Here is a 12,905-nt window from a genome sequence, read left to right on the forward strand (position 1 = left end):
CTATCAATATCCTGAATCAAAGAACACTGTTGCAAAAAGTGAGCTTACACTGACACATTATCATCACCCAAAGTCCATACTTTATATTAGGGTTCACTCTTGGTATTGTAGACCAATGTATAAAAACATGTATCCACCACTGTAGTAACATATAGAATAGCTGCAATGCCCTAGAACTCTTTTGTGCTCCACCAATTCATCCTCCTTCCCTGAAACTCCTGGCAACAGCACTTAATCTTTTACTGTCTCCATAATTTTGCCTTAACCAGAATGTCATATAGTTAGAGTCATACAGTCTATAACAGATTGGCTTCTTTTACTTAAAATGCAATTATATTTCCTCCATGTCTTTTCATGGTTTGCTAGTTCATTTCTTTTTAGTGCGAGATGACATTCCAATGTTTATATGTACCATTGTTTATTTATCCACTCACCTAAGTGACATTTTAGTTGCTTCCATGTTTTGGAATTACAAATAAAGCTATAAAGTTTATTTACAAATAAAGTTATAAATATCCACACACAGGTTTTTGTATGGATGAAAGTCTTCAACATATCTGGGTAAATATCAAGGAGTGTAATTGCTGGATCATACAAGAGTATGTTTACTCTTTTTTTTTTTTTTTTTTAAAGAAACTGCTCACTGGGCTGGGGATGTGGCTCAAGCGGTAGTGCGCTCGCCTGCCATGCGTGCGGCCCGGGTTCGATCCTCAGCACCACATACAAACAAAGATATTGTGTCCGCCGAAAACTAAAAAAAAATAAATATTAAAAAATTCTCTCTCTCTCTCTCTAAAAAAAAAAAAAATTTACAAAAAAAAAAAAAAAAAAAGAAAAAGAAACTGGTCACCGTCTTCCAAAGTAGCTTTACTATTTTGCATTTCTACCAGCCACTAACTGGAGCTCCTATTGCTCCACATTCTCACTAGCATTTGGTTTTGTTAGTATTCTGGATTTTTGCCATTCTAATAGGTGTGTTGTAGTATCTTACTGTTATTTTAATTTCCAATTCCCTAATGACAATTGATATTGAACATCTTTTCACATGCTTACTTGCTATTTATATAACTTATTTGGTGAAGTATTTGTTCAGGTCTTTTGCCCGTATTTTAGTTAAGTTGTTCATTTTCTGAGTTTTAAGAATCCATGGTAAAGTTTGGGTCACCCCCACCACCCACCAGGACTGGGGATTAAACCCAGGGGCACTCTACCAACAAATACAACCAAGCAATTTTTCATTTTTATTGTGAGACAGGGTCTTGCTGAGTTGCTGAGGCTGGCCTCCAACTTTCGATCTCTGTCTGAGTCTTTGGAGTGGCTGGGATTACAGAAATGTGCCATCATGACTGGCTGGATAACTGTTTTAACAGATGGTCTTTGACAAGTTCTTTGTCCCACTCTGTGGCTTGTTCTTTCATTCTTTTAATGACTTTTGCAGATCAGAAATTTAACTTAAATGAAGTCTTGCTGATCAATTATTTCTTTCATGGGTCATGCCTTTTGTGTTGTATCTAGAGTCATCACCACAACCAAGGGTCACTTAGGTTTTCTCCTATATGTTATCTCCTAGGGGTTTTATAGTCTTGTGTTTTACATTTAGGTCTATAATCCATTTGATTTAATTTCTGTGAACAGTATAGGCTCTTTACCTAGATTTAATCTTTTGTAAGAGGATGTCCAGTTTCTCCAGCACCATTTATTGAAAAGACTATCTCTACTCCATTATACTGCCTTTGCTCCTTTGTCAAGGATCAGTTAACTATATTATTTACATGAGTCTATTTCTGAGCTCTCTATTCTTTATCATTGTCTATTCTTTCAGTAATACCATGATTAACCTTTCTAAGTCTCAGGTTCTTCCTTGTTAAATAACAATATTCTTCCAAGTCTAAAAAAATGCATACAAAGCACTTAGCACAGTGCCTGGTTATAATCAATTATGAGATGCTAGTTATAGCTACCTACAATAGTTCACACCAGACAAAACCAAAACTTGAACTACAAGATTCTAAGAATGAATTTGGCAGGCACTGTTATTTAAAAAGCAAAGTAGTGAAATGTGGCCTCAAGTTTTTTATTTGAATATTATGGCACTAACCAATAAAAATAGAGAAGAAAAGACATAGACAGAAGAAAGCATTAAAGTTTGAGATGCTTGAAAGGGAACAGAATGGAGGAATTAAGATTTAGAATAGCTGAAATAGAGGACAGAAGAAACTGTTGAACTAAAATACATAAAATGACTGACTTAAGATTTTAAATCTTAAGTCCAGGGCTGGAGGTATAGCTCAGTGGCAGAGCACTTGCCTAACATGATAAATCTAGTAGGTGTGATCCCCGGCACAGACCCTCCTCCCCGCAAATTACATCATATCTACATGTTTGTGTGATTTTTGCCAACAGTACTCAGCTGACACAGACCATTATTTGACTCAGTTATAGGTGGTTACAGAAGTTCTCGCTTCTTTACCATATTCTCCATAAATTAAGTCTTAATAATTATAGAATGAATTCTTCCAAGTAAACAAAAAGGGAAATATATAAATACAATTTAATGAGATTTACTAAAATTGCTCTTAAGCAGTTTATTAGCATTAACTAGATAGGTTAATTTTGAAAAAGGTTAATTTACCTTTTTCAAAATTAACCTAACATCTTTTGTTCAAACAGATTGTTTAGATGGGTAGTATACCATAGTATGATTAAAAAGGAAAGTAAGGGATAAAGGAACAACTGTTTCAATGGAATGTCATTATTCAGTCTGATAAATAATTTAAAAATCACTTACCCATTTTGGAAAGAACCGCTTTGTGTTTCTGAATCATCACTGTCACTGATGATAATAGTTTCTCCATCTGTACTGCTAACACGTCCATTAGCATAACCATTATGATGTGGAGGGAGGACTTCCAAAATCCTACACTGTAACCTGAAACAAAATGAATGCAAATCACTTGATACTTTACAACCAAACATTTCATAACAATCTGTTTTGAACAAATGAAGTTTTTATTTACTTATTTATCCACAGATAGATCATTGCACTGTAACAAGAATAACTGCCTACATCATAACAAGGTTTGAGGGAGGCACATTCCTTATATCAGCTTAAAAATCCAATAATCATGCTTCTTATCAACAAAAGGATCAGTTTTATAGAAAGAGTATAGCTGACTAAATAAACAATTTAATTAAGAAGAAAATCTGTAATATACAATTTAAGCAAAGATTAGATACAATTCAAACAATACAAAACTATAGTTCAATTTATGAAAATCTTTAGCAATTATATTCTTTATATTTCCTTCCTCCTGCTAGATCTGAATTTTAGTTTGTTTTAGTTTCTTTTTTCTTTGGTGGGAAAGAGAAACCAGGGGTTGAACCTAGGGGCACTTAACAACTGAGCTACATCCCGATCCCTTTTTAAAAATTTTTATTTGAGACAGGGTCTCCCTAAGTTGCTTAGGACCTCACTAAGTTTCTGGGGCTGACTTTGAATTTGTGATCTCCTTACTTAGCTTCCTGAGTTAGTGGGATTATAGATATGTGTCACTATGCCCAGCTTTAGTTTAATTTATCAAGTTAGGCTATTGATTTGAGATCTTTCTTCTTATTATTTTTTTTTACAGTTAGATGGATACAATAACTTTATTTTATTTATTTTTATGTGGTGCTAAAGATTGAACCAAGTACCTCACACGTGCCAGGTGAGAGCTCTACCACTGAGCCACAACTCTAGTCCCAAGATCTTTCTTATTTTTTAACACACCCATTTATAACCATAAAATCTCCCTTTAGTTCTTCTTTTGCTGTGTCTGGTTAAGTTTGGGTATACTGTTATTTTTATAATTCCTTTGTGATTTATTTTTAATCCAATGGTTATTTACGAGTGTGTTATTTGGGGCTGGGATTGTAGTTCAGTGGTATACAGCACTTGCCTAGCATGTGTGAGGCACTGGTTTCAATTCTCAGGACCACAAATAAATAAACAAAATAAAGACTATCAACAACTGAAAAAAAATTAAAAAGAAAAGAGTTGGTTATTTAAATTTCCACAAATTTGTGAATTTTCCAGTTCTCTTGTTGTGGTCAGGGAAAATACTTTGTATGATAATGTGACCATTAATCTTAGGCATCAGCTTCACTGGATCAGAGGAAACCTGGATAGCTGGTAAAACATTATTTTGGGGTGAGTCTATGGACTAAATGAAGATGATCAGTCCTTAATCAGCAACCACTGATTCTAAATTTCAGGATTTTACCCCCGGACTGAGAGTTGACCATCCATTCCCTGGTCCTAAGGCCTTTTCAGACTTGGACTGAGCCATGCTACTGGCCTCTCTGGTTCTCCAGCCATGAAGATGGCCTGTTGTGGGACTTCTTGGTTTCCATAATTGCGTAAGCCAATTCTAATAAATTTCCTTCACATGTCTCTCCTTTCCCATATATTTACTATTGCTTCTCTCTTTTTTCTTTCTCTCTCAAGAATCTTGATTAATGAAAGTATCTATCTTTTAGAATCCAATGAGGGCTGGGTACAGTGGCACACTCCTGTAATCCCAGCAGCTCGGGAGGCTGAGATAATTTAGTAAAGCTCTAAACAAACTTACTGAGATGGTGTCTCATACAAAACAAAACAAAACAAAACAAAAAAACCCAAAAAGGTTGGGAACGTAGAGTAGTGGTAAAGTGCCCTGGATTAAATCCCAGTATCAAAGGGGTAGGAAGGAATCCAATGAGACCAAATTGGTGGCCCAGTATATTGTCTCCCCTAGAGAAGGTCCCATGTGCACTTAAGAAGAATGTACATTATTGTTGGTTTCAGTGTTCTGATTTATATCTATTAGGTCTAGTTGGTTTATTATATTGCTCAAGTCCTCTATTTCCTTATCTTCTGATTATTCTATCCACTATTGAGAGTTGGGTATTTTAAGTTTTCAACTATTATTGTCTGTCTCTCTTAGAAATTATTATTATTATTTTGGGTACTGGGGATTGAACCCAGTGGCACTCAATTCTGAGCCACATCCCCAGCCCTATTTTGTATTTTATTTAGACACAAGGTCTCACTGAGTTGCTTAGCACCTTGCTATTGTTGAGGCTGTCTTTGAACTTGCCATCTTCCTGCATCAGCCTCCCAAGCTGCTGGGATTACAGGTGTTTGCCCTTGTGCCCGGCTAGAAATTTTATATATATACTTTTTTTGTGTGTGTGTGTGGGGGGGTGCTGGGGATTGAACCCAGGGATTTGTGCATGCAAGGCTAGAAATTATATTCCTTTAAAAAATTTTTTTAGTTTTTAGTTGTAGTTGGACACAATACCTTCATTTATCTATTTCTATGTGGTGCTGAGGATCAAACCCAGGGCCTTGCACGTACTAGGTGAGCACTTCACCCTGAGCCACAACCCCTGCCCCTAAAAATTACATTCTTAATTAAAGTTAACTGTTTAGAAAATAAAATGTTGGCATAATCTCTCATTATACAGATTGGCCTTATCATTTTTCAAAGCATCTAATTTTATATATATATATATAAAATTAGTTATAGATGGACACAATATCTCCTTCCTTCCCTCCTTTCTTCCTTCCTTCTTTCTCTCCCTCTCTCCCTCCCTCCCTCCTTCCTTCCTTCATTTATGTGGTGCTGAGGATGGAACCCAGGGCCTCACGCGTGCGAGGCAAGCGCTCTACCACTGAGCTACAGCCCCAGCGCAGTATTTAACATTTTAATTTCAAAATTTTCCTGACCATTTCCTTATTATACTTACCAAAAATCTTGAAATGTTTTTTTAAATATATTTTAGTTGTAGTTGGACACAATACCTTTATTTTATTTTTTTATTTTTTTTTTACGTGCTAGGCAAGTACTCTACCACTAAGCCACAACCCCAGCCCCTTGAAATGTTTTTTGATTTCTGGAAGGTTTCCTGTTCACTAACTCTATGGTCCCTATTCTGGTTGCTGCTTCTACTACTTCTTCTTCTTTTTTTTTTCTTTTGTTGTTGTTGCTTTTGGTGCTGGGGATTTCTGGGGATTTGACCCAGGGCCTCATATATTCTAAGAACAAGTTCTACCACTGAACTGTACTGCAAAACCTATTCTGGCTTCTTTTACTCTGTACATTCCATCTAGATTTTATGGACTGCAACTTCAGACTCATTCACTACATCTAAAATATTCCTGAATCCCATTTCTACTGTGCCAATTTTCAGTGCAAGAAAAAAAGGCACCTGCTTTCTCCACACTCCCTCTTATTCCAACTTCTTTATTTCCTGCCTCGAAACCACAAGTCCATTGTGAATTCGAGGTTAGGATCTTATTATTATGGTATCATTTTTGTTGGTTCTCAAAGAGATTTCTGAAACTTTCTTCTTTCTCAAGTCCCTGTCCTGCCCCCAGCTCTTTAATGTTAAAAAAACAGAGAAAAGATCTTGACTTAGGATCTTTGACTTTTCTTCTTTTCAATACCAAAATGTCCATATTTATCATAACTCTCCATATTACTATGTCAAAGGGCTCTTCATCCTATACCACTCGTCTTGTTTCATCTCCTGTGTATGTTTAGCCTTACTCTGCTAGCCACATAGTATTCAATACCCTGGAAAACTTATATTCATTCTCCAGCTTTCTAGAGATTCCAGTTCTCTAATACTCATTGGAACCTGACATTGCTGAAGCCAAAGATGACTGCAAGAACAAAGAGGAGAATCTGAATAAATATCCCCTTGTGTAGAAATACACTGATTGTCAAAACAGCAAGGAGAAAGCCAAGCAAAGAAAACCTACATCTGTACCTGTTCTGTATATATTTTGCTTCTATTAAAGACCATTTCCTTGGCTAAAAAAAAATAAATTTATAGCTTCTTCCTATCAATATATAATGTGTTCTTTAGTGCTGTGTCTCCTTTCCCAGAGCTTCCTCACATGTCTTCACAAGTCTTAAAAATACTTTTGGCCAGTTGTGGTGGGGCATACCTGTAAGCCCAGTGACTCTGAAGGCTGAGTCAGGAGGATTACAAGTTTGAGGCCAGCCTCAGCAACTTAGTGAGACCCTGAGTGGTAGAGTGCCCGAGTTCAATGCCCAGTACCACCAAAACCAAAACAACAACAACAACAAAAACTTTTCATATACTAAATATCTTCCTCTTCTTCCATTTACTGGCAGGTGGTTTGAATATGTAGTTTATATGGTCCCTCCACTTCCCTACCCTCTGAAAACCCTCACAATTTTGGTCATCTTACAAAAGAACCAGTCCCATCAAAGAACATTACAATTATACATAGGGTTCATTTTGACAAAAACATATACACAAGGAATTTGACTTCAGTCCCCCCAATATCCTCTTTCCTCTCTCTTCCTATTCTCACCCTCCCTCCCTCCCTCTCTCTCTCCCTCCCCTCCCCCCCTCTCTCCTGATCCTCCTTTTGCTCCTTTATTATTTTTTGATTGGTAAAGTCCCTGATCTTTTGGTCAACAAAGCTAACAGTCTTGTCTTAGTTGTAACTTCCGTAAACCATTGTTATTCCCTTTTTTTCTAAAAATGTCCTAAACCTTCCCTACATATCTACCTCCATACCTTTTCCCTCTTTGCCAGGTTCTTTTTCTTTTTTAAGTACTGGGAATTGAACCCAGGGGAGCGTAACCACTGAGCCACATCCCCAGCTCTTTTAAAAATATTTTATTTTGAGGTAGTATCTCACTAAGTTGCTAAGGTTAGTCTTGAACTTGTGAGGTTAGCTTCAGGCTCCTGAATCACTGGGATTACAGGCATGTACCACCACACCCAACTTTTGACTGGTTCTTATTTCTTACTACTAAAAGTGTATTGCATATTTCTCAATAGTTATATACTTTCCCTGGGTATTTTCATCTCAGCTCTATATAACTGACTCCCTCCTGACTTCTAATAATTTAGTCATTTAAAAAAAATCTATTTCATCTCTAAGAGTCACAATTATAAGTTTGTTTTGAAGAAGCATGGCAATTTCTCATATGGTTAAACAAAATTACCATATGACCTAGCAGTTCCACACTTAAGTATACATCTAATACATATAAAACATATATCCACACAAACATTTGTATATGAATGTAGCAGCATTATTCCTAATAACCAAAAAGTAGAAATACAAATGTTCTTCAATTGATAAATAATTAAAATGTTGTATATATCTATATGATGGAATATTACTTAGCCAAAAATAAAAAAGGAATGAAATAATAATACATACTACAGAATGGATGAACCTTGAAATCTGTTTTTTTTTAATTTTATTTTTTTAACTATACGATTTATTTTTATTTTTTTTAGTCATACATGACAGCAGAATGTATTTTGACATATAATACATACATGGAATGTACATACATCAATCATATTGTCTATTCCATTCTGTTGCTGAACCTTGAAATCTTATGTTAAATGAAAAGGGCCAAACACAAAAGACCATATATTGTAGGATTTCATTTATATGAACAGATACATCCAGAGAGAAAGTAGATGAGTGGATGCCAGGAACTTGGGGAAGAGAACTTAAAGGGCAATACATAGTATGCGCTCATAGGCACAGATTTCTTTTGCAGATGGTGAAAATGTTCTTAAAATGACACAAAAGCAAGACATAGTTAGAAGTAAAATTTTTAAAAAGAGAGAGCCCTCTGGAATTACATCTATGACACTTCTATAATTAGCAATCTTAGAGGAGGTTTTATTAACTAAGAATATCCTAATCACATAAATACCTAATGTGCTCAATACCAGAAAAAATAGTCCAAGATTAGAGACTTTGCTCACTACATCATTCATTTGGTCATCTCATACTACAAATAAGTTTTAATATATCATGGGCATCCACAAGACTGCCTGTCCATATGCTAACTCTGTTCTTCTAGGAACTTTGTTTTACCATACCCTACCTCTTCCACATGGCTATTAGTAGGGCTGGGCAGAATTAAAAGGGTGGATAGAATAAGGTGATAAAGTGCAAGAAGCTTTTTGTTGAGTTAATACATCTTTTCCAAGATTTTAAAACTTAGAATCTAGAAAGTGAAAATCAGTCCCTCTCATGGAATCTATAAAATAAAATTCTGATACTAGTGACAGCCATGTTTCCTGCCATAAGAGGGCCACAGTACAGCAGAAGATAAAGCCTATAAGAGGAAAGAAAGGGGAGATGCAAAGGGTTCTCTTATTTCTGTTTTTCATTAGTCTTAGCTGCATTTTTCCCATTTCAGACTTAGCTGTTTAATCTTTTCATCAATTCAAAAAACTGATAATTCCCTTCTTTTTCTAAGATGAATTTTTGTTACTGCCAAAATAAACAGAATCATAAAATTCCAGAAAAACAAACAATATTATTTAGAGCTAATTAATTTTGGGAAGCTAGTAGATTTTTATTAGATAATAGTGCCACAAAAGAACAATTATATGATTTCACTTATGTGAAGTATCTAGAATAGGCAAACTCATAAGGGGGTTGGGGGAAGGGGAGAATGAGGAGTTATTGCTTAATGGGTACAGAGTTTCTGTTTGGGATGATGAAATACTGGTGATGGTTACACAACACTGAATGTCACTGTACAGCACACTTAATAATGATTAAATTGATGTGAAGGACGTGACTCTACTTTGTGTACAACCAGAGATATGAAGAATTGTGCTCTATTTGTATAATATGAATTGTAATGCATTCTGTTGTCATATATAATAAATTAAAATTTAAAGAATTTTTTTAAAAAAATGATTTAATTGGTAAAATTTTTGTTTACTACAATAAGAAAGAAACTTTTAGTTGCTGTTGTTCTAACAATAAAGTTTGAGAAAACACTTACCAAACCTACATTTGTAGCAAATGGAAATGTTTTCTAAAAAACTATAGGCTGGGGCCGAGGTTATGGCTCAGTGGTAGAGCGCTTGCCTAGTATGCATATGAGGCACTGGGTTCGGTCCATGGCACCACATTAAAAAAAAAAAAAAAGAGATTAAAGATATTGTGTCCATTTACAACTGAAAAAAAAAAACCTGTAGTCTGACTTTCACCACTGGCTAGTAGAAATAAACCAGTATTTCTAAAGAGGAAAAACTATAGGAAGTCAGATCAAATCCTGTTTAGGTAATTATGTATTCTATCTTTTTAAAAGTCTGTAATTTATTGACATGAATTAAGCCATAAATCTGTAACAGTGACAATTAGACATAGAAGCAGCCTTTTAAAGAATGTTCTGGAATGGTATATACATCTTTCCACTAAAAAGATGTTTTCAATACTCATTGTCTAATTTACATCTCAACATAAAAACTCTGTGGCTGGGGTTGTGGCTTAGCAGTAGAGCACTCACCTACCACATGCAAGGCATTGGGTTCAATCCTCAGCACCACATAGAAATAAATAAATAAAATAAAGGTACTGTGCTCAACTACAACTAAAATAAATAAATAAATCTCTTTTAAAAACAAAAGCAAATCATAACACATTCTAGAACTGAGACACATGCAGAATTTTTACAAGGCATTTGGGGTAGAAGTTAAGGAGAAAGACCAGAAGAAGCCTGGGAAGATCTACTTGAGATAAGCGACTTCCCACCACATTTGGATCTTTAAAAATGGATAGCTAGAGCTGGGGATGTGGCTCAAGCGGTAACGCGCTCGCCTGCCATTCATGCGGCCCGGGTTTGATCCTCAGCGCCACATACAAACAAAGATGTTGTGTCCGCCGAAAACTAAAAAATAAATATTTAAAAAAAAATGGATAGCTAAACCTATGGCACTCCTAGCCGCTCTGTGCTGCCTCATTAACCTTTTATTTTCTTGCAATATAGAAATAACATTAATTTAAAAACACTGCACTGGGCTGGGGTTGTAGCTCAGTGGTAGAACACTTGCCTAGCACCTGTGAGGCACTGGGTTTGATCCTCAGCACTACATAAAAAAAATAAATAAAACAAATATATTGTGACATCTACAACTTAAAATACATTTAAATAAACACTGCACTTAGATAATTAAACTTTAAATGCAGAAACAAAGTAAATTTGAAGTTGAGCTAAAAAAAAAAAAAAAGAAGTTTTGTAATACCTATTTTAAGTGGAAGAAACCAGACCACTCAAGGAAGTCTCCTATCTCACACAAAAAGACTATAAATTATGTTGATTACTTATCATTGGGAAGAAGGGGTCAAGAAAAGACTGCTTTGTTTATAATTCTTCACTTTTTAGATTAATTAATCAGCATATCCCAAAGAATATTTCACTTTGAATTGTTCTAAGGTTCTTTATAGACTTATTAATACTACTATAATTAAATCCATGAGGAATTTATTTCTCCAATAGACATTTGACCCATTATGAGTCTGAATATTGTAACAAGAATCATCAGATTCTTTATGAAGACAAAAACACATTATTAAAAGATACACAGTACAAATAAAAATATTCATCAAGAAAATTCTAAATGCAAAGTAAATGGAATTAAACCCCACATATTTCTAATTAGTTCTCAGCATCTGGATATTATTATCATTCTGTTTAAACTCCTTGGGCTTCAAAATTATCTTTAAAATCCATATTGATTAGTATGGATGAAACATCAACCAATTAATTAGAACTTACCAAAAATTCTAAAATCCCAACTAGTATATTCAAATTAATTAATCAAGTGTTTGTAAGCTCAGTTTTATGTCGGCCTAACAGTCTGATGTAAACATGCAAGATATGATAACCTTGCTGTATGGATACAGGATCCATGAGTAAATATTAGAGATAACAAAACATTAAGTATGAAAAGCTACTATATTTTTAGTAGTAAGTATCTAAAACACTTATTCATAATAATTCATAATAGCCAAAAGGTGGAAGCAATCCAAGTGTTCATTAATGGATGAATAGATAAATGTGGTGCCTATGTATAATGAAATATTCAGCTATAAATAAGAAGAAAATACTGTCTGTATAGATTAAGCTAGACATGATTACAGCCATCTTGGATTTTAACCACCACAATTACCCCAGAGTAATCTTACCTAGTTTTTCCTGCATAGTTTCCTAGCAAATTATAAATAGACAAAACCATTAGTGTGGTAGGTGGAGCTTTACAACCAGACCTCAGCTCCAAGGTTGTGCCTAACTCTTTGATATTAAGATAAACCAAGTGTACTACAGCTAGGATATAGTCAGTTTTGTTTAACTCAAATTGCAGAGATCTAATTGGTCTTGCTGTCACCCACGGGCCACACTTCCATCAGTAAGTGAACTAATAAACTGCATTCTGTGCAATCCTGGATCTGATTTCCTCTTTCTTTGGTCTCATGACACTTTGAGGATAGTTCTCACATACAAGGATTGGGTTGTTCTGGGAACACTGTTATATGTGACAATGTGAATAAGCCTCGACAACATTAGGTAAGATGAAATAAGCCTGTCATTGACAGACCAATGTTGCATGACTTCACTTAAATGAGATAGCTAAAGTATTCAAATTCAATGAAGCAGAGAGTAGAACAGGGAGTTACTATTCAACAAGTACAAAGATGAATTAGTAATAGAGATCTGCTATATCACATTTTGCCTATAGTTTTACAATACAATAGTATACTTAAATTTTTTAAGGGGGTAGATTTCTTATTAAGTGATACCACCAAAAATTTAAAACTATTTTTAAGTGGAATAATTGTAAATTCTGCTTTTAAACTATGTATGTGGGCATGTTTTAAGTGTATTAAATGAATAAGACAACATCATAATTATATGTACAAAAATGTTGAAAGGATTATATAATTCTGGAAGGTGAACTTCCACTCTTCCAGAAAGTTCTGTTTATTTCATTCTTAATAAAAAATAAATGTGTAAAAAGAAGTATCTAAAACAAAAGAGTATTTCTAAACAATCAAACAGGTCTTAATATGAAGA

The 12,905-nt window shown here is 34.7% G+C and overlaps 1 protein-coding gene and 1 non-coding gene across 4 annotated transcripts in view; both read right to left on the reverse strand.

The window, feature by feature from the left end:
- Baz1a (bromodomain adjacent to zinc finger domain 1A) overlaps window positions 1–12,905 on the reverse strand; it is a 112,700-nt gene that overhangs the window by 70,920 nt on the left and 28,875 nt on the right. For all 3 annotated transcript variants that reach the window (XM_077799713.1, XM_077799712.1, XM_077799711.1), the window contains one exon: window positions 2,789–2,929. In XM_077799713.1, coding sequence (XP_077655839.1) covers window positions 2,789–2,929 — 141 coding nt within the window. The remainder of the gene's footprint in view (window positions 1–2,788; window positions 2,930–12,905) is intronic.
- LOC113200948 (small nucleolar RNA U13) lies at window positions 3,046–3,148 on the reverse strand. Its single transcript, XR_003303100.1, has one exon. It is a non-coding gene; the product is annotated as a small nucleolar RNA U13 (small nucleolar RNA).

This window comes from Urocitellus parryii, chromosome 6 (genome assembly GCF_045843805.1).
Source record: "Urocitellus parryii isolate mUroPar1 chromosome 6, mUroPar1.hap1, whole genome shotgun sequence".
Lineage (NCBI taxonomy): Eukaryota > Metazoa > Chordata > Mammalia > Rodentia > Sciuridae > Urocitellus > Urocitellus parryii.